Genomic DNA, 23271 nt, shown 5'->3' on the forward strand with positions numbered 1-23271 from the left:
CTTTACATTTATTTCCTTCAAGCCTCACAATGACCTCGTAAGTTAAATAATTCATGTTTAAGCAACTAGGCTCAGAGAGGTTAATTGACTTCCAGACCACCCAGCTAGTGAAACATTTTACAAGAGCACTTTGCTCGACGTGGGGATTATCAGATCTTCCAGAGTTGAGTTGCAGCGTTAAAGAAATGTGATTAAAGAAATCACAGAATTTTAAAAAATGTGCACAATATTGAAGCTTGAAAAAGAGAATCATATCGCTGTAAATTACAATGATGGCTAAAGGTCTTTTGTATTTGGCTAGCTGATCATAACCCATGCCTCCACACAGGTGAGGTAGTAGACCAGGGAGACGGGCTCTTTTCAACGTGCTTGGTCGGCAGTTTTCTGCAGGGAAGGTTATAGCGTGTGAGTTACAAAGCCCTCCTGCTGCACAGGTATCAGAGGTTGTCTGTTACAAGTTCCTTCACTTCGACTATTACTTCCTTTTCACAATTCTATTTTAGACTTCTGTCCAGTGTGTATTTACAGGTAGACAAAGCTTTTTTTTTTTTTTCTCTTTCTTTCTTTTTTTTTTTTTTAAACAACCCCTTTGCCATGACTGAAAAGAAGCCTGTATATCCTGCAGTTTCTGGGCATTGTGAGTCTCCTTTTAAACTCAAATTGGTGATAATGGTGACTGTGACTTCCTATTGTCCAAGGAGGGGAGTTGCAGATAGGGCCTTCAAAGATGGTCCCATAAAAATCAGTGGAGTAAGACTTTTTGATAAAATGATCTTTATGATGTAGAGGCATTTGGAATATGGGTTGGGTACTGGATACCCTGGGGCTAAGCCCAGTGTTTTAAAAATCAAGGCTTACTACGAAAAGGTCTATTTTTATTAGTGCAGGTACTGTAGTTGGCAAGATTTGTTCTTATGAAATGCAATATCCAGCAGACCATTCCTGATTATGTTATGTATTTTTAGATGTTACCATTGAGTTATATTTATAGTATAGACTACTGAATCTTATCTTAAATATGCAAAATATATGCATAACTAACCTCCCAAGCTGCGTTCCCTGCTCTATATTACACCCAACAATGTAGCCTGTTCTTAAATGGTTCTCCTAAAAGTCTTAGAATGGAGCTTATTATTTGCTTTTAAAATGTAGGCACAGAGACTCTATGTGAGATGTGTGGCCTTCTGGGTGACATGTTCTGCTCCTAGGTATGCTCTGAGGGTGAATTCAGCAAACCTTTGGCAGTGCAGGTGGGGAGTGAAACCAATAGTCTTGCATAGATCACTCCCCAGAGTCCAGAATGAGCCAAAAGTAGTTGATATGCCAGTCTTTGCCAGCACATTTGGTGAATCGGAGCAGCAGGTGTCTGTGATGGTATTAGGGAAGGTTAAATCACCAACTTCATTGCTGGTGTGGCTCTTGCTTGTGCCCATCAGTTTCCCAGTCCCTAGAACCCCTAGAGTCCTAGACTCTTATCATTCTCTTCCTCAGGACAACATACATATTGTCGGGAGCACCGTGAGCACAGTCCTGCTACTGTTACTTAAAGCTGAAGGGAAACAAGTATCCTTACATCTCTGCATCCCATGTTCCCTTGTCTTCATGAATAAGTGGTTTGATTGTTTTGAGGCCAACTTGAGTTTGTAGAGCATGTCTGATAAAAAGATGGATGTCCTTGGGGAAAAAAAGCTGATGCTAATAAGGTGAGAGAGAAACGGAATCCTTTCAATGAGCTAAGAAATTACTTTAATTGAAAAGCCTAGGAAGTGACCCTATCTTGGTCAACATAATTCATGGGCAAAGTTTGGGGATGTCTGGTGTCTTCCCAACCCATGCAGGCACCCATCCCATCTAGGTTTGCTCTTTCTAGATGGTGGCCTAAACTCAAGAATATTTTTCTTTCTTTCTCTGTTCCAAATCCAAGGACTGTGTACTAGTCTTTCAGGAATCTATACTAACAAATTGGATAAGTGATTCTGCCTCAAAGTTGCATAACTACAGATTCATTGGTTTAGTTCTTACTGCCTGCTCACTTATTCATCAGGAACTTATTGTGTACTTGCCATGTACCAGGTTCTCTGCTAGGTGTGGGGGTTACAAAGATGAATGTAGTTTAGTCCCTGAACTGAAGAACATAGCCTCATCATGGATGAAAGTACTCCGCTAACATAAAGAGGCATTATTATTGTCTAACATATGTGATGTTATTATGGGTATGATACGAGGTACAATGGAAACATAGATAAGAAAGCTGATCTTTTACTTGGAGTGGTTGGCTAAGAATTCTCATTTCGATATGGCCTTAAAGAGTTCAAGGTACAGCTGGGTGTGGTGGCTCACACCTGTAATCCCAGCACTTTGCGAGACTGAGGCAGGATGATGGGGATAAATTGTTTCTACAAAAAAAAGTGAAAATGTTAGGTGGGCATGGTGGCACACGCCTGTAGTCCCAGCTACTCAGGAGGCTAAGGTGGGAGGATCACTTGAGCCCAGAGGTTGAAGCTGCAATGAGCTGTGATCACGTGAGACAAAGTGAGACCCTACCTCAAAAACCAACCAACCAAAAAGACTCCAAGAATTCAAGGTGGGAGGTGCAGGTAATAGTATCCTTTGCAGAGACACAAAAGCATGGAATGCGAATGATACTGTGTAGGAATAGTCAGGACTCATAGTCAGCCGATGTGTTTTAGTAAAGCTCCACCAGTGCTCATACAGGTGTTCATTCTGAGTAGCCTGTCCCTCGGTAGTAGCTAATTATGTTGAACATCACTCTAGGAGTAATCACAGATTGCCTGAAACCGTAGGGGTCATACATGAGGAAAAGAAGGAAGGAGGAAAAGTGGGATGAAAGGAGACCAGTTATGAAGGCACTTGAATACCAACTAAGGAGCTGTGTGTCACCAAATTGTAGTTACTGACTCATTCATTTATTTATACATTCCCTGGAGGCAGGGATACCAGATAGAAGACTAGATTAAGAATCCAATCAAGAACAAACAATTAATTGAGCCAAAGCAGTATTAATTGAAATGGAAAGGAGGATTCAGATAAGAAAGATATTTTTAAGAGGTCAGTGTTCTCATTCTGGTGACTGTCTATGGTAAAAGCAAGAAACAGATAAATGAAATAGAATTTAAGGTTTCCATGTTGGGTAACAGTGTGTCTTGTATGTGTTCAGTAAGGGTTGTTGAGTTGAACACAATGTTAAGAGCAGTTTTCTAATGCTTTTCTCTAAAGTTAAAATTACAGTAGAATTTCAGGTTCTAAGGCATGAGAGAGAGAGACTGAGGATCTGATGAATCTCTTGGTGTTCAACGTGTTGGCACAGTAAGCTTTTCCCACCAATAAATGATCTATATAGTGATTGTGATAAACTGAGTTTTTGAAGCGTACTCTATAGAGGAACCATGGTTAATGGCTCAATTTGAGAAGAGAAGGACCTGTAGATAAGTGTGAATGGCTGTGTAGACTGAACTGTACATTTTGGCTTGCCCTAGCCATAAGGAAGATATATCAGATTTAAATAGACAAGATTTTTGTTACCTACGTAGACTACAAAAGTGGTCTCCTTTTTTAGTAGCACACTATCCAAAATAATACTAGTTACCCAAAAGTGGGGAAAAAAGACAACTGTAATAAGAAGCTCAGAGTATAGTTAAAAACCAAAATGGTTATTGTGATATTCAGGAAACATGAAGTCTAAGTCAAATTTGAAAGCTTGTGTTGTGAGATGATTTGTAGACTTTTATGGCAACTTTTGGATTCGTTGTATCATGTTTTGTGACTGAGTTTGATCTATTCAATGGCTTGATAGGTCCTTTAGTAAAGAAGACCTGCATCTCAATGAGCCATTACTGAAGTTGTAATGACTAGATAGGCAAGGTCTTGATGTTCAAACAGCTCTGCCCAAGTGGCCTGTAATTCCTTGCAAAGCTACAAAGAAAGCACTGGGCTAAGAGTTACAGGATCAGCCCTCCATTTGCCAGCCACATATCTGTAAACAAATTCCTGAACCTCTTTACACCTCAGACGCCTTGTTGGTAAAATGGAAATAACAACAGCTGATTCAGTGTACCCCAAAGGGCTGTTGTGAAGATCAGAACTCGAGATACTCCATGTGTAATTTCTTTGTGTCATGTAAAGCTCTTCTGACTTGTGATGCTATTACTGTTGAGCAGGTGGAATGGTTAAAGGACCCATGGAAGACTACCACGTATGATGTTAAGGACAGTAATAGCCTGGGATAGTGAAATGTGGTAGTGCCCTCTTTTTTTCTGGCTGCATGGGTAAGCTGAGACTGCAAGATGTCACTGTCTTGAGTTGTTGCCCTGTGCTACAGCCGAGGATATTACAGTAGTAATGTTCTTTCAGGGAGCTGACAAAATTGTAGTCAGAGATGATCTTTTTGAAGCAAAGGATTCTTAGTCTTTTATTGTGGTTTGATGTAGTCAAGAACCAAAATAACCATTCCTGGATCTTAAGAGACAAAGGATTCATAGCAGCAGTTGTTTTGGCTGCACTTGTGTTTATTTCCTTCAATGTGCACCTATATGGATATGTTTTTTACAGCATGGAGAAAGTCGTGTTAAAATTCATTGAAACTATTAATTGAAAACAGATATATTTCTATTATATGTTTTGATAATCTGTACTTACAAACAATTTGTATTATTTTTCTATTCTTTTTTTGTTATCTACCCACCTGAAGGCCAGTTTCCTATTATTTCTAGTTCAGACTTATCATAAGAATGACTAATATATGAGGGGAACTTCTAAACAGTCTATTACTCTGCAGCCCATTTGGATAAAGAAGTGTGGGAAGATTTGAGAATAAATTCCCCATTCTCATTGACAGATGTTGGCCATTGACCCTTCTTTCTTTTCCAGGCAACTTAAAGTGGTCTTAATTTATATAAAATTATATATCAATTTTGTCCCTAAAAGGTGTGGATCAGGCTGCTAATCTGATTTTGTGGCTATGAGGAGAGGGAAGCATATATAGCCTATGATGCATCCATACATGTGATGTGCACATATGTACAGCAGATCCATATCCCTGAAACATTTTAGGAGAACTCCTTAAATCACCATATTCTACTTGTGCAGCTGTGGCAGTAATGATAACTTTGATTTAATGTGGATTATTGGAAATGGAAATGCAGTAAATGGAAACTAGTGAATATCAATATAGAAATGCCTATTAATTTTCATTAAAAGAGTATTCAGATAACATTTTCATAAATGTTAGAGCAATGTGTCATAAGGAGGCAGTTATTAAAAAAACTGAAGGCAAGGGGAGTTGTTTTACTTTCAAAAAGACTTGATATTTGTAAGTCAAATTTGTATTTCCATCCCAGATTTACTTTGCAACTTAGGTTTGGAGCTATGAAATCAAAACCCAACTATTACATACCCAGCCACAAATCAGCATGTCATGGAGAGTTGTTACGTGTTTTTTTTGTGGAAATAAGTGGTAGACATTAACTGCTGTTGAACTGTTAGAAATTATTGGCTAAATTTGAGTTATACTGGCAAATACACAAGTATCAATTGTACAAAGTGACATTAAAGATGAAAAACATTTTTTTAAGAATCACACTAACTATGCCCTTGATGGAAGGTACTTTTCAGAGCTGCTTCACTTACATTCTCTAAAGCTTTCCTGTTGCTTTCTATTTGTTATTCTTAATTTAAAATCAAATTGTGCAACTGAGAATCAAGAATGTATCAAGAGCATTTATAAAATGTTTCAGAGCACAATGTAAAAAAATAAGAATGACAAAATCTTGAAGTTCACACTTGTTAATTTAAGATAGTCTGTAAATTCAAATTCAAGTAAATTTAACTTTTATTTTATTTACTTTTAATTATGAAGCAGATAGCATCTCAGTTTCCTCATCTATTAGGGCCAGGGTGAGAGGAGAGAGTTACAAGTTATCTATTAGTGTGGTTCTTATGAAAGTAATATCAAATATGGTGACATGTCTAAAAGTACTTTGTAACTATGAAGAACAATGTGAGTGATGTTTATATTTATGTTTATTATCATTATTATTATTATTCTTTTTGAGACAGAGTTTTGCTTTTGTTGCCCAGGCTGGAGTGGAGTGGCACTATCTTGGCCCACTGCAACGTCCACCTCCCAGGTTCAAGTGGTTCTCCTGCTTCAGCCTCCTGAGTAGCTGGGATTACAGGTGTCCACCCCCATGCCTGGCTAATTTTTTGTGTTTTTAGTAGAGACGGAGTTTAACCATCTTGGCCAGGCTGGTCTCAAACTCCTGACCTCAACTGATCCACCCGCCTCGGCCTCCCAAAGGGTGATGTTATTATTGTAGTAAACATCACATTGAACAATTTTTATCTAAAACTAATATCAGAATGTCCATTTCTTGATATAAAAATAAAAAAATTTGCCCTTCATTTTTATCTTTCTTTAGAGATGTTGCTTTCTCAATAACATAGAAATCAAGACTCTTCAGATGATGTTAATAAAACAGCACATCAATATAATTTTTGAAGGATATTTATAAAAATGTACATTTTAATTGTTATTAAATCTTAATACTTATTGAGCATCAAGGATGTTATGAGAAGTAGCCTGTTAGATCTAATGACACTACTTAGCTGTTTGAATAACTAAATAGCACATTTCTATTTAGAGACCATATGAAGTATTATAGGTATTCTTGGTGATGTTATAAAGTTCTTCAAAGAAAATATGTATTTATATCTGGCTTTATACATTTGGGCAAAAATAGCAATAACACTTTCAAAACAGTGATGGAAAAACGAGTCACAATAAATATGTTGGATTCTGAAGAGAAAGGAGTATATAATTCTCAGAGTTACAGCATCTGTCTATAAAAATAGTGCAATTGGGATATACTATTTTAATAAGAAACTCATTAAGTGTAATTTTAAAAGCTGCTGCTTTTTTCTTAAGTTTGACATTCCAGTAAACTCTTAGGAAAATGTCCTTCCAGTTGCTTTTCCTTTAAGTGTCTAGAAGTGGAAGTACATTCAAATTAAAAGCAGAAAGTCCCTTAAATTCCTTTTGAAAAGTCCATCCAGTTAGTTTGACTCCTAGAAAGACTATGGTTGCTATTACTTTGGGCTGGAACAAGATTACAAAAGACTTTAAGAAGAAGTGGAAATTATCATGGGAGTTTTCTGTCACTCTTATAGTTTATGGCCTTTTTGGGTTTTTTTTAGTCCATTAAACATTTCTTTTTGCCAAGAGGTCCTTTCTGTAAGAGGAAGTCTTTGATAACGATAGTTTAAAATGCTATGTAATGAGATACTTATATCCAAGAATCCAAAAAAGGTTTTTAATTTCTCTAATAATAATAGCAAACAAATTATAGTGAACAGTAAATAGTAAGCTAATTATAATTATGTGAATTGCTTTCTCCCTCACAGATTCCTTCTACACCTATTATTTTATTTCTATGTTCTCAATATTCTTGTTCTATAAGGGAGACTGCTAAATTTGCTCTTTTTTAGATGAAGACTTAGAGACCTGGAAGGTTGATATGACTGCCTCAAAGACACATGGTCGCACTGTGGCTAAGTCGACACTCAAGGCCAGTTCTCTGTGTTTCTTTTTCAGTGTGACTTGACATAGCTTGTATCTTAAACGTTGCATTTTTCTTATGTTCTAGGTTTCTCCTCTGCCAATCTCTCTTGGACCATCGTCAGCAGTTGAACGACAAAGACTGTGAATCTGTATTCTAGTCTTAGCAGTCCCTCCGATTCTCATGATGAGCTCACCTGTACAGCCTGGTCAGTCTGGTTGCTTCTTACACTGTTAATAGACTTTAATGAAAGATGTTGCTTTATGTTGTTTCAAACTGAGTAATTTAATTTATGAAGGAACTTTTTTTTTTGAACAAAGATTGCTTAATGTAACAAATTTTGAATTTTGCATTTGATAGCTAATTCTCTATTGCTTCACCCAGTTTGCTTCCTGGACAACTGATTTGATTTGCATTTTAGTCTGAGCATGGGACTTTAATTCTTCTGCTTCCAAGGTAACATTCAGATTGAACTTTATGAAGTTATGAATATGAAATATTATGTAGGAATCCATTTTGCACCCGTAATCTTTCTGACCTAACATGTGTCTGTATGCTTTTAAATTATACTGTGGAGCTTTGGGAGTCAGCTTGTGGGTTGACTCCACCTCCATCTCTTTGACACACAGGAAGGATATTTTTCCTCCCCACCCTTCTTTGCTGCCACTCCTGTTTCCTATATACATATTTAATTATAATCTCAGCACCTGCTTCCTCCTGTTCCAGAGTGATGTGTGCTGCTCATGTAGTGCTGTGATCAGCACAGCCAACACCCATTCCTCCAGGAACAGGCTGTCATTTTTGGAACAAACACAATCCAAGTTTTAGGAATGATGAAGTAGGGTCAGATACCACATACTAGTAACAGACAAGTTTTACAAGAATTTTCTGCTTGGATACTTATAGGAACATTTCTTTCTTTATAGATTCTTTAGCATATTCATATTCTTGGGTTATTCAACTCTCTAAATTGAAGCTTATGTACTGTCATATTTGGGGCATATAAGGGAGAAAACTTTTGCCAAGATTTTCATTCCCTGGATTGCCACACCCACGTTAGCTGTTTGGGAATTCTACTGTTTCATCAGCCTTTCCCCATATCCCCAACAGGCTGCCAACCTGTATGCTGAATTTGGAACTTGATTCTACATGGTGTAGTCAAGAAATCCCTGAGTCTTTAGTCACAACCATGTTTGATAATTGGCTTGTCACTTGGTTAAGCAGATGACAGTTACTTATGCCCGTTATCTCTGAGTCTTTATTGCCTAGTGATTCTCAAACTTTAGCATACATTGACATCACTTGGAGAGTTTGTTAAAGCAAGCCCTATTCTCATAGTTTTTGATTTTGTAAGTCTGGAGTGGGGCCCAGAAATTGTGATTTTTACAGGCTCCGCTGGCAATGCTGTTGCTGCTTGGGGACCACACTTTGGGAATCACTGGTTTAGCTTCTTCTGCCTGTTTCTCATCCCATCCTCCACCATCCTCTACAGACAACCTTGTTGAAGTGTGTTCTGTGAGCTGCGTTGCTTATTACAATTGTAGTCTAGTACTATTATTCTTACTATTGGAATGAACTTAAAATAACATTTACCTTATATAGGTGTATATTGCATTTTAAATATTACATATATTTATTTGTACAAAAATTCAGTGTTTCCAAATTGGAGTGTTTAAAAGAGGCATTAATTTAGAACCACTATGGTCAGTTTTTTTTTCTTGTGATAATATTTGGCAGTGGATGTTGGTATACCCTGCTCCCCAAGAATATTGATTTTATAAAATGAAAATCTTACTTGAAGCTGCTATTTTGATGAGGAAATTCTTGCCAGTCATGATGATTGTTCATTTATGAGGAGAGAAAAGGTAATGGATAAATAAGACATTGAGTGAAACTTACTTGACTTTAGGGTCACTAAAATTTCCTTGTGTACCTTTTTCTTATAAATAATTCTGCTGTGTTGACAATAACGTTATACAGAGGTCTCCATCAACTCTGTTTGGGAAGTTTTTATGAATGAAATCTGAAGTTGAGGAAAGTGATAGTAAATGTGGCAGGTGGGTAGGAGTTTCTCTATTTATTGCAAGTAAATAACTATGATCAGAGACCTGAAATGCACTTTGCATAGATAAAGGAAAATGTTCCTGCCACAAACATAAAAAAAAAAAATTCTTCTCCTGTTATTAGCCTGCATCTTATGGTGCCATATATATTCCACTGGTGAGAAATAACCTGATTGTTTGATTTAGAAAAAAATATGTTTTTCTTACATCTTTTTTCCCACTATCTAAAAAGAGAATTAAATTGGTCTTATGCAATCACCATCCATTTATTTTGCTTTTGTTCCACAAATGGCTCTAAGGAGTTATTGTGCACCAGAAAGGAAAATAGACTCACTTCAGTAGTTCCAGAAATTCTTTAATAGTCCATGTTTCAGACTGAGTATGTTTGTCTTCAAAATTGGTTCTGGTATAGTTTGAATTCTTATTTTTCCCATGCGTTAACATCATTCTTAGAAAAGTTCTCCATCCATATTCAAATGTGATTGATATGAAGTACAAAATGCCACCGTCTTAATCATGTATTCAGTCAAACAATAAGTGCTGATTTTTGTGTATAAAATTTACTAGTTTTTATTTTAATTTTGCTGCCCAGTTATGTTCAAAGTTAGAGCATTGGGTATTGCTTTTGGGCACTGAGGATCCTGAATGGAGGAAAGACTATCTGGATAAGTGTGGCAGCTAGCTGCTGCAGTTGAGCTCTTCATTCAAAACTTATTAAGCATCTTACTTGTGCCAGCCAGTGTGTTACCCAATAGGGACACAATGAGCACTAAAACATAGTTTCTACCCTTATGGACAGCACCCTTTCGTGGGAGAGACAGAAATATTAATAGCTTTGGTCCATTCAGTGTCGTATTTTAATAAATTTAGGACCAGAAATTTATTTCCTTTGTACAGCAGTATGGATACTATTTCTAGTAATGTAATTTTTTATCATAATTGCCAAATCTCAGAAAGAAGGACTTTAGGACTCATCTTATCTAGCATTTTCCAAACGTGTCAGATAGTAAAAATCTCCTGAGACTTGTTAAAAATACAGATTTCCAGACTCCTCCCTGGAAGAGTATCGTGTGGTAACCTGGGGGAAGGACACTGGATTGTAGAATGTATCTTGCTCTTTACTATGACTTGGCAAAGTGTAGAAATGCTGTTAGTCCATTCAACAGCACTAGTGTTTCATATTTGGAGACCATAAATACAAAAAAAATACATCATTAAGTCCTGTCTCAAGTAAGTGTCTCTCTTGTGAGCAAAACTATGATAATTTAGTTTTTTTGTTCTCTGATGATAGATAAATAAAAAGCTAACACTGGCTAGGTGCAGTAGCTCATTCCTGTAATCCCAGCAGTTTGAGAGGCCTAGGTGGGAAGATTGCTTGAGCCCAGGAGTTTGAGACTAGCCTGGGCAACATGGTGAGACCATATCTCTACAAAAAAGTTTTGAAAAAATTGCTTGGCATGGTGGTGCATGCCTGTAGTCCCAGCTACTTAGGAGACTGAGGTGGGAGGATTGCTTGAGCCCAGGAGGTCAAGGCTGCAGTGAGTGAGCCATGATGATGCCACTGCACTGCAATCTAGCCTGGACCACAGAGCAAGACCCTGTCTCCAAAAAAAAAAAAAAAAAAAAAAAAGGAAAGAAAACTACCACTGTGGAAACCTAGAGAAGGCAATAATTTGAGGGGAACATTCTAGTGGCTTTGCTTCTATATAAGCCATCTCATTTTTATGGGGAGATGGATGGACCAAAGAAATTTTTATGGAGTGCCTTGATTTTCCTCAAAAGAAGTTTAAGCGTATTTTAACCCAGAGCAGATTTTTAGTCTGATCTCAAGATTATAGAAAACCTGATTTCAGCCTGAACATTTTAAAATAAATTGGGCTACATCCACCCTAACATGATTCCAGGATGATTTTTAAATTTGATGGAATCTAATTTTTGTAATTAATTTTGATGAAAATGCATCCAAAGGCATTTTCCAAGCATAGAACACAATGTGCCTGTTGCCCTTAGAATTGTGCAGTGTTCTGGCCTTGTGGGCTTCTAGGTAAGTTTGGAAGGCAGAGTGGCCAGAGATGTGTTGCAAAGTCCTATAACATTAGTTTTCAAAGCCCCGTGTATAAAGCTAGCTCATCTCTCTTTTCACCATTGTGGGAATACTTACAACAACTACTCTACTCATATGGAGTGAGAGGACCAAGCTGTTTATAGAAGTGAAAGGTTTATAGCAGGATCTCATATTCTGTTCATTTCCTCATATTATGTTCATTTTCTCATATTCTATTCATTTTCTTATTGGCAAGTCTTGGGCAAAAATTAGGTAAGAGATTTATCTTCATGCCTCTGTTTTGCTAAACAGCTGAATTCCTCTATAGAAATGTAGAGTAGATGTAACTAATGATCAAAAAGTTCTTTGAAATATAAATTGTTATGGAAATGCTAAGTAGTATAAACAATTTGGGGGCACGCATTAATAAAAGCTTCTCTGCAAGCATTTTTAAAGAGGACTAATAAAAGCTTCATGGTTCAATTAATACAGCACAACATCGGGTTTTTTAGAAGCATATGGGACCCAGAAGGCCTGCCCCTGTTTTTAAAATTTACGAACTCTTTAATGATTCACCACTTTTACTGCAGCGCATTACCCACTGTGGTGCTATTTAGTCATTAAGTAGGAAACTAAAACCAGGACAAAGCTACAAACAAATATCATAATGTCCAAGTGGGTATTTTTCTTCAGTTTGTTCATAGTGTGTTACCATAAAAAATGAATGTTAAATGAAATAGAGTCTTAGGGCAAATCAAATAGGTTATGGCTTCCCTAGATGAGTATGATCACTTAGCTTTTTAATGAAATACAGGTCAAATCCCATGACAAGTAGCTCTATATAACTGAAATATTTTCAGGCCACTGGCCAATTATCTATTTCAAGTAATATTCAAGAAAAATATTCCAGGATAATAAAGCAAATTAGTTTTTTGATGTTTGTTGTAGCAGAAGTTAATCACAGGGTATGGTGTTAACAGGAAACACTGTATGTTAAAGTTATTAACTATTGTTTTGGAATTTTTTTTTTTTTTTACTACTTTAACTTCACAATTAAGTGATTCATTCTTTCGCTATTTGTAAGTCAAAACTTCTCAATCTGATATTCAAGTTTGAAACAAACCAAGTAAAGCATTTTATTCATTCTCTAGTTTTTGAAGGACAGTGCTTTAATAAGTGAGACATAAACCTTTTCTGAAAATGTTCAGTATAAATTCGTTTTGCACATTTATTTGTTCTTACATTTGCTTTTCACAATTAATTTTGGTGGATAATTTAACATATAATTTTCATTATTGTAACACTACAAACAACCTCCATAATATAGGCTAAACAGAAAACAAGGTTATTTCTCATTCATATAAAGACTAAAAGGGTTTTCCTGAGTAGCGAGCTGCTCTTTTTCTAATAGCTACCCTTTGCCTCAGACAGCTTCTAACTGGTTTGTGCTTCTTCAGTTCATGTATTCTAAGGTCAGTGTGCGTCTCCACATCAAGCTGATGGGAGGGAAATGGAAGAAGTGCATTGAGTGTGGGAAGTTTCCAAAGGTACATCACTTTTGTTCACACTTCATTGAGTGGAATTTAGCCACATGGCCATACTTAACCACAAAGGAGGCTGGGAAATGTAGTCTAGCAGTACTCCAGGAAGAGGAGGAGACAGGTTTGGTGAACAGCTGGGCTCTCTCTACATTTGTCTTAAAATTTTATACCTAGGACTGCAAATTTGGTATTGCTTACCAAGAGGTGGAGTATTTTATAATGCGCTTTTGATTTAACCAGTCATTAAGAAGTTAAGTAAGTTTCCTTTAAAGAGATTGAAACACATTAAAATCAGGGCAGATCAGCTTACCTACATTTTCTAAGAGTTGCCTAAGCCTTTCTTTATGAATCATGCGGAATAATGCCCAGTGTAGCTGTTACAAAATTCAAGTTCCTGTTAGTGGGAACTCTGCAGAAAATGGGAGTAAAATGTATGCTGAATATTATATTTCCTTAATTAGCATTTAAAAATAATGTCAATTTATCTGAAATTATAATTGCACATATGCTGAGGAAAAAGTACTTTAAACTTGATACTTACAATTCTTACATTTGTTCTTTATTGCATTTTGGGGTCATGTTTTTCAACACCTCTGTTGTTTTAAGTATTATGATGAAAATCTAGTTCAAATATACAGCGGTTGATAAATACTTGTTTTACACTGATCTTTTCATGAACACAATTAGGAAACAATGCTAGACTATATATTTTCTTCAGCCCTATAAGCAAAATCTTGCTACCTCTGCAAATACACATGTACAGCCCTTTGTTTATAGCATCATATGAAACCTTTATAGAAGATTTTTTTTCTGTATAGATTGGAGTTTATTCTTAAGAGTACAAAAACTCTGTGTGTGTGTGTGTGTGTATACATGTGTGGTGCACGTGTGCTTGTGTTGCAGTACTATATTAACCGTAGGGGAATACAAAGGTATGTGGAGCCATGTAACCTGTACTTTTACACTAAATATCCCCCAAAGGCTTTACTTTCTGTGGTTTTCTGCATATTTCTTAATTTTTGTCATATTTTGAGAATGTCAACGTATAGCAGTTTTCTCCACTTATAATTTATTGCCTCTAACTTGTTGTAGGGTTAGAAAGCTAAGAACTATGTTAAATAAAATTGTTAAAAGATCACAAGTTTGGGAGGTGCAAAAGTCTTGTGTGTGTGTGTGTTGTGTGTGTGTGTGTGTGTTTTAAATGGAGTTTTGTTCTTGTTGCCCAGGCTGCAGTGCAATGGCGTGATCTCGGCTCACTGCAACCTCCGCCTCCTGGGTTCAAGCAATTCTTCTGCCTCAGCCTCCCAAGTAGCTGGGATTACAGGCATGAGGCACCATGCCTGGCTCATTTTTTGTATTTAGTAGGGACGGGGTTTCACCATGTTGCTCAGGTTGGTTTTGAACTCCTGACCTCAGGTGATCCACCTGTCTCTGCCTCCCAAAGTGCTGGAATTACAGGTATGTGCCACTGCACGCAGCCTGCAAAAGTATTTTTTATGAACCAAATAGATGTACTTGTTTTTCTTACAAACTGTAATTGCATTTTAATTGTCTCCTTATCCACTGCACCCCCCTTATTTTCTTGGTTCTTCTGTCTTTATTCTGTAGATTTACAGAATTTTGAGTTTCCAGTGGGTGAGGCATGGTTATGAATTTTACCATACGTTTCCTTGCAGTTATGATCCATAAGTTTTTCTTTTTTCATTTTTTTAAAAATTATACTTTAAGTTCTAGGGTACATGTATACAATGTGCAGGTTTGTTAACACAGGTATACATGTGCCATGTTGGTTTGCTGTACCCATTAACTCATCATTTACATTAAGTATTTCTCCTAATGCTATTCCTCCCTCTGTCCCCAACCCAATGACAGGCCCCAGTGTGTGATGTTCCCTGCCCTGTGTCCAAGTGTTCTCATTGATCAGTTCCCACCTAGGAGTGAGAACATGTGGTGTCTGGTTTTCTGTCCTTGTGATAGTTTGCTCAGAATGATGATTTCCAGCTTCATCCATGTCCCTGCAAAGGAACTCATCTTTTTAAATGGCTCATAGTATTCCATGGTGTGTATGTGACACATTTTCTTTATCCAGTCTATCATTGATGGACATTTAGGTTGGTTCCAAGTCTTTGCTATTGTGAATAGTGTCGCAATAAACATACGTGTGCATGTGTCTTTATAGTAGCATGATTTATAATCCTGTGGGTATATATCCAGTAATGGGATTGCTAGGTCAAATGGTATTTCTAGTTCTAGATCCCTGAGGAATTGCCACACTGTCTTCCACAATGGTTGAACTAGTTTACACTCCCACCAACAGTGTAAAAGCGTTCCTATTTCTCCACATCCTCTCCAGCATCTGTTGTTTCCTGATTTTTTAATATCACCATTCTAAAGGGTGTGAGATGGTATCTCACTGTGGTTTTGATTTGCATTTCTCTGATGACCAGTGATGATGAGCATTTTTTCATGTGTCTCTTGGCTGCATCAGTGTCTTCTTTTGAGAAGTGGCTGTTCATTTACTTTGCCCACTTTTTGATGGGATTGGTTTTCTCTTGTAAATTTGTTTAAGTTCTTTGTAGATTCTGGATATTAGCCCTTTGTCAGATGCGTAGATTGCAAACATTTTCTCCCATTCTGTAGGTTGCCTGTTCACTCTGATGATAGTTTCCTTTGCTGTGCAGAAGCTCTTTAGTTTAATTAGCTCCCATTTGTCTATTTTGGCTTTTGTTGCCATTGCTTTTGGTGTTTTGTTTTAGTCATGAAGTCCTTGCTCATGCCTATGTCCTGAATGGTATTGCCTAGGTTTTCATCTATGGTTTTAGGTCTATCATTTAAGTCTTTAATTCATCTGAGTTAATTTTTGTATAAGGTGTAAGGAAGGGATCCAGTTTTCAGCTGTCTACATATGGCAAACCAGTTTTCCCAGCACCATTTATTAAATAGGGAATCCTTTCCCTATTGCTTATTTTTGTCAGATTTGTCAAAGATCAGATGGTTGTAGATGTGTGGTGTTATTTCTGAGGCCTCTATTCTGTTCCATTGGTCTATATATCTGTTTTGGTACCAGTACCATGCTGTTTTGGTTACTGTAGCCTTGTAGTATAGTTTGAAGTCAGGTAGCATGATGCCTCCAGCTTTGTTCTTTTTGCTTAGGATTGTCTTGGCAATGTGGGCTCTTTTTTGTTTCCATATAAACTTTAAAGTAGTTTCTTCCAATTCTGTGAAGAAAGTCATTGGTAGCTTGATGGGGATGGCATTAAATATATAAATTACCTTGGGCAGTATGGCCATTTTCACAGTATTGATTCTTCCTACCCATGAGCATGGAAGATTCTTTAATTTGTTTGTGTCGTCTTTTATTTCATTGAGCAGTGGTTTGTAGTTCTCCTTGAAGAGGTCCTTCACATCCATTGTAAGTTGTATTCCTAGGTGTTTTATTCTCTTAGTAGCAATTGTGAATGGGAGTTCACTGATGATTTGGCTTTCTGTTTGTCTGTTATTGGTGTCTAGGAATGCTTGTGATTTTTGCACATTGATTTTGTATCCTGAGACTTTGCTGAAGTTGCTTGTCAGCTTAAGGAGATTTTGGGCTGAGACAACAGTGTTTTCTAAATATACAATCATGTCATCTGCAAACAGGGACAATTTGACTTCCTCTTTTCCTAATTGAATACCCTTTATTTCTTTGTCTTGCCTGATTGCCCTGGCCAACTTCCAACACTATGCTGAATAGGAGCGGTGAAAGAGGGCATCCCTGTCTTGTGCCAGTCTTCAAAGGGAATGCTTCCAGTTTTTGCCCATTCAGTATGATATTGGCTGTGGCTTTGTCATAAATGGCTCTTACTATTTTGAGATACGTTCCATCAATACCTAGTTTATTGAGAGTTTTTGGCATAAAGTGCTGTTGAATTTTGTCGAAGGCCTTTTCTGCATCTATTGAGATAACCATGTGATTTTTGTCATTGGTTCTGTTCATGTGATGGATTATGTTTATTGATTTGTGTATGTTGAACCAGCCTTGCATTCCAGGGATGAAGCCAACTTGTTCATTGTGGATAAGTTTTTTTGACGTGCTGCTGGATTCGGTTTGCCAGTATTTTATTGAGGATTTTTGCATCGATGTTTATCAGGGATATTGGTCTAAAATTCTCTTTTTTTGTTGTGTCTTTGCCAGGTTTTGGTATTAGGATGATGCTTGCTTCATAAAATGAGTTAGGGAGGTTTTCCTCTTTTTCTGTTGATTGAAATAGTTTCAGAGGGAATGGTACCAGTTTCTCTTTGTACCTCTGGTAGAATTTGGCTGTGAGTCCATCTGGTCCTGGACTCTTTTTGGTTGTTAGGCTATTATTCCCTCAATTTTAGAGCCTGTTATTGGTCTATTCAGAGACTCAGCTTCTTCCTGGTTTAGTCTTGGGAGGGTGTATGTGTCTAGGAATTTATCCATTTCTTCTAGATTTTCTAGTTTATTTGCATAGAGGTGTTTATAGTATTCTCTCATGGTAGTTCTGTGGGATTGATGGTGATATCCCTTTAATCACTTTTTTATTGTGTCTATTTGATTCTTCTTTCTTTTCTTCTTTATTCCTTATTAGTCTTGCTGGCGGTCTACCAATTTTGTTGATCTTTTCAAAAAACCAGCTCCTGGATTCACTGGTTTTTTTGAAGAGTTTTTTATGTCTCTATCTCCTTCAGTTCTGCTCTGATCTTAGTTTTTTCTTGCCTTCTGCTAGCTTTTGAATTTATTTGCTCTTGCTTCTCTAGTTCATTTAATTGTGATATTAGGGTCTCAATTTTAGATCTTTCCTCCTTTCTCTTGTGAGCATTTAGTGCTACAAATTTCCCTCTACACACTGCTTTAAGTGTGTCCCAGAGATTCTGGTACGTTGTGTCTTCATTCTCATTGGTTTCAAAGAACATCTTTATTTCTGCCTTCATTTCGTTATTTCCCCTGTAGTCATTCAGGAGCAGGTTGTTCAGTTTCCATGTAGTTGAGCGGTTTTGATTGAGTTTCTTAATCCTGAATTCTAGTTCGATTGCACTGTGGTTTGAGAGACAGTTGTTGTGATTTCTGTTCTTTTACATTTGCTGAGGAGTGCTTTACTTCCAAGTATGTGGTCAGTTTTGGAATAAGTGTGATGTGGTGCTGAGAAGAATGTATATTCTTTTGATTTGGGGTGGAGAGTCCTGTAGCTGTCTATTAGATCTGCTTGGTGCAGAGCTGAGTTCAAGTCCTGGATATCCTTGTTAACTTTGTTAATTTGGATGTTTTTTCACGGTTTTTAGCTTCCTTGCAATGGGTTTGAACATCCTCCTTTAGCTCAGAGAAGTTTGTTATTACTGATCTTCTGAAGCCTGCTTCTGTCAGCTCGTTAAAGTCATTCTCCATCCAGCTTTGTTCTATTGCTGGCAAGGAGCTGCAGTCCTCTGGAGGAGAAGAGGCACTCTGGTTTTTAGAATTTTCAGCTTTCCTGCTCTGGTTTCTCCCCATCTTTGTGGTTTTATCTACCTTTGGTCTTTGATGTTGGTGACCTACAGATGGGGTTTTGGTGTGGATGTCCTTTCTGTTGATGTTGATGCTATTCCTTTCTGTTTGTTAGTTTTCCTTCTAACAGTCAGGAACCTCAGTTGCAGGTCTGTTGGAGATTGCTGGAGATCCTCTCCAGACCCTGTTTGCCTGGGTATCACCAGCGGAGGCTGCAGAACAGCAAATATTGCAGAACAGCAAATATTGCTGCCTGATCCTTCCTCTGGGAACTTCATCCCAGAGGGGCACCCACCTGTATGAGGTGTCAATTGGCTCCTGTTGGGAGGTGTCTCCCAGTTAGGCTACATGGGGGCCAGGGGCCCACTTGAGGAGGCAGTCTGTCTGGTCTCCAAGCTCAAACACCATTTTGGGAGAACTACTGTCTTCAGAGGTGTCAGAAAGGTATGTTTAAGTCTGCAGAAGTTTCTGCTGCCTTTTGTTCAGCTATGGCCTGCTCCCAGAGGTGGGGTCTACAGAGGCAGCAGGCCTTTCTGAACTGTGGTGGGCCCCACCCAGTTCAAGCTTCCTGGCCACTTTGTTTACCTACTCAAGCCTCAGCAGTGGCAGACATCCCTCCCTGCTGCCAGGCTGCTGCCTTGCAGGTCAATCTCAGACTGCTGCACTATCAGTGAGCAAGGCTCCGTGGGCATGTGACCCACCAAGCCAGGCATGGGATATAATCATCTGGTGTGCCGTTTGCTAAGACTGTTGCAAAAGCACAGTATTTGGTGGTTGGGGGAGCGGGTGTCCCGTTTTTCCAGGTACCATCTGTCACGGCTTCCCTTGGCTAGGAAAAGGAAATCCCCTGACCCCTTGCACTTTGTGAGGTGATGCCCTGCCTTGCTTCAGCTCACCCTCCGTGGGCTGCACCCACTGTCCAATCAGTCCCTGTGAGATGAACCAGGTACCTCAGTTGGAAATGCAGAAATCACCAGTCTTCTGCGTCGATCACGCTGGGAGCTGCAGCTTGGAGCTGTTCTTATTCAGCCATCTTGGAATGGACAGATCCATAAGTTTTATAATGCATGCCTGTGTGTTGATTTGTGTTGCTTTGGAGTTGCTTTAACATCCAAACGAAAGATTCATGACCATATTATCGGTGAGCTTTTAAAAAATCTTGTATTGATTTATAGGAAATTGATAAGCTTTGAGGTAGTCTGTAAAATTATTTTTAACCCCCCCCCCTTTTTTTTTACAATAACTTCCTGGCACTTGATTATATAAGTCTCTTGCTGCTTATGATAGATGGTTGCTCCTCACATATGATTGCATATTTAACCTTTTCTCCCAGGCTCTTAATGTCCAAGAAAATGTTCTCTTCATACCAGTACTGTAGTTCCACTGGAAAGTGCTGTGGGTGAGTTGGGGATTTTTCCTTTGGTGTTGGAATTTGCCATACTAATTCTGCCTCCTTTGGAATTCTGTGAGTTCTGTGAGAGGGCAGATAATCATAGTGGTGTATGACCAAGCACTCACCTTTTATCTTTAACTCTCAAAAGAAATTGTTCTTCAGAAAGAAATGTCGAAATGACAAATTATTAATGAGAAAAACTAGTCATGAGTTTTGGACTCTCTAGGAATGTAAACATGTTTAATAAAAGCTGGCAACGTCTTCTTGGTCTGCTGTTACTGGAAAGGCTGCTTGATTTCTTTCCCTGTGTTTTTCTGGTCTTGAGATTTCCAGTGCTTTCTGAAGATCCAGGACTGCTGTACAAATGGGAAAAGCCAGACTGTTATCTTGAACCTCTCTTTTTGAAATCTCTATCTGATAAGAAAGGAATATTGCAAGTCATTATAGTTACTTGTTTGGTTTGTCACTGGAATTCCAAATATTTGCCTGGTGGTTCATGGACATGTAAATTTTGGGATACGTTACTATCGTTTCGGGTATACGTTCTGTAAAATAAGTTATTAACCCAGTGATTGTGAACTAGATCTTCCAAAAGTTCTATCTCCTGTCATTGTATGTTGTATTAAAAATTATTATAATTAGAGATATTTTTTTAAACTCTTAGAAAATAAAAGTATATAGCTATGAAAATTCTGTTTGGGTAATTTTAAAAAAAATTTATTTTAGGTTCAGAGGTACATGTGCAGGTTTGTTATATAGGTAAACTGTGTGTCATGGGGGTTTGGTGTACTGATTATTTCATCATGTTTGGGTAACTTTTATGTTTTTTTAATGTATTTTTATCCTTGTGTCTACATTACTGTGCTTCCTTTTTTATTAAAGAAGAGTTGGATGTATCTTACTTTGGCTTTATGTTTAAAGTGAAACAGCAAATTGAAAGACAGGTTTTAACAGGTCATGGTGTATCAATGATAGAACCTAGAAATTAGCAGAAAAATGCAGGAAACCAATTATAGAAAGCGGAAAAGTAATACATAACATAACTGGTGTTAGGTAATGTACACTATCGAGTCTTTGATTTTCAATAAAGTATGTCAAAGTAGAGTTCATTTTCCCTTCTGTTGGGAGAACTGATAATCCGCCTACCCATCTGCCTTCCTACCTTTCTTAGTTTTCTTTCTTTCTTTTTCTTTTATTCTGCCTAACTCCAGAAAAGATTTGGGGTCTATATAAGTAAGTTTTGGAAAATGAAATACATGAGGAAGAAGGGAAATGAAGGGAAATTGAGTACACCCTGTTAGTACCTACATTTAAATTCTGTGAGGTTGCTTGAAGACGGATGGATCTGTGTGTGAGCTTCCTGAGAGCAAGTCTGTTGTCTATGGTGTGATTAATCTTTTTTCAGCCTAACTCTGATATAGTCACTGCCCTGCATAGGAAATGTCAGTGGCTCTCTATCACATCTATTTAAGGTATACAAGGACCCGTACCTTTTTCAGGCTTATCTTAATTTTCTCCTCAATGAACCTCACTCCGTTCAACACGTGGAGCTGCTTGCCTTCCCCAGGTCCAATTTTCCTGCTTGGAGGCCTTTGAATGAGCCTTCCTCACCACTGGGAGTACCCTGTTTACTTACCTTCAACACCCAGCTCCTACTTCATTCTTCTGTGAGGCCTTCCTGGGTGACGCTGACATTTGTTACCTCTCTCAATTCTGGAACTACTGACATTTGTCACCTCTCTCAATTCTGGAACTTATCTCTTAGTACTGGGGTTGTCTTCTCTAATAGGCTGCCCTTTTTGAGGGCAAGGAACATCTAAGTACCTTTTCTGGGGGTATATAGAGTGAAGCAGTTGGCAGCTGTATTTCTGGTTGCTCTCTTAGTTAAATAATATACTGCCTAGCACACAAAAGGAGCCAAATAAATGAAGAATAAAGGGCACTTTGTGAGGAGGCTGATTATAGTGGTGCTGGGGGTGTGGAATTGGGGAGGAGGGAAGTAGTTGAATATACCTGAGCAAAACCAAACTGCTTCATATGTGTCATGAATCATGTCCCTTTTTTTTTGCTTACTCATTTGTTGACTTTTGGTTCTTTACACCTCTAGTGATATCCTCTGAATTTTTTCTTTTCTCTTTTCTCCTTTTCCTTTCCTTTCCTTTCTCTTTCCCTTTTCCTTTTTCCCTTTTTCCTTTTCCTTTTCCTTTCCTTTCCCATTTCGGATGGAGTCTCACTCTGTCACCCAGGCTGGAGTGCAGTGGCACCATCTTGGCTCACTGCAACCTCCACCTCCCTAATCCAAGCAATTCGCCTGCCTGAGCCTCCTGAGTAGCTGGGATTACAGGCACACGCCACCACGCTGGCTAATTTTTTTTTTTGTATTTTTAGTAGAGACAGGGTTTCACTATGTTGGTTAGACTGGTCTCGAACTTCTGACCTCAGGCAATCTGCACGCCTTGGGCTCCCAAAGTGCTGGGATTACAGGCGTGAGCACTGCCCCCGGTCCCTCTCTTTCTAAGGTGGCTTGTCTATTCATTGAACAACAAACATTGCAATAGGGTAGTCGTTGTTTGCAAGACTTGTGGTTTCATATTGAGTTCTCTAAATGTGGGGAAGTCACTAAGTTTGGCTCTCCTTCAGCTAGCACAGTGGTGGAAGCAGACCTAACACTCTTTTTTCTTTTAGTAACTTGAACTTCTCCCTGTTTCAATGCTTATAAACCACCTCTCTCCCCAAAACAAATGTGTACTGTAGTTAAGAATAGTGGAAAGAGTAAAAGGATTTTTAATTGTGGTTAAGCAGGAAATTGTTTTAAGTTAGTTTAGAATTCATTGATCCAACATTCTTTATACTTTAAAAAATTGATACAGTTTTGCATACTGTATAATTAGCAGTAACTTTTTAATATACTACGTTTCTGAGAACGTTCAGTAAAATACATAGAAAGGAAAATGGCCGGCCTAAAATTTGTGACTTTTCATTCTGTATACATTTTCAATTCCTCTTATTTAAAGTGATGGACTAATAAATATTTTAATGTAAATGGTTCAAGTCTTTATAAAGATTAAATTAGGATCTTAAACTTTCTGTGTGTCTCCATTAAAGATGTGTTTTTGGCTTCATTATTTGACAGTGTTGTGGTATGGCATTTGATGGAGAACAGGATCTCTTACT

At 37.9% G+C, this 23271-nt stretch overlaps 1 protein-coding gene across 9 annotated transcripts in view; it reads left to right on the forward strand.

The window, feature by feature from the left end:
• The window catches only part of LOC105475646 (histone deacetylase 9), a 919991-nt gene that overhangs the window by 64618 nt on the left and 832102 nt on the right, over window positions 1–23271 (forward strand). For 8 of the 9 annotated variants that reach the window (XM_071094019.1, XM_071094020.1, XM_071094022.1 and 5 more), the window contains one exon: window positions 7662–7782. In XM_071094019.1, the coding sequence (XP_070950120.1) occupies window positions 7758–7782 (25 nt within the window). In that variant the 5' untranslated portion in view covers window positions 7662–7757. Of the gene's footprint in view, window positions 1–7655; window positions 7783–23271 lie in introns of those variants that run through there. The other variant, XM_071094030.1, reaches the window with a different exon arrangement.

This window comes from Macaca nemestrina, chromosome 4 (genome assembly GCF_043159975.1).
Source record: "Macaca nemestrina isolate mMacNem1 chromosome 4, mMacNem.hap1, whole genome shotgun sequence".
NCBI classification, from domain to species: Eukaryota; Metazoa; Chordata; class Mammalia; order Primates; family Cercopithecidae; genus Macaca; species Macaca nemestrina.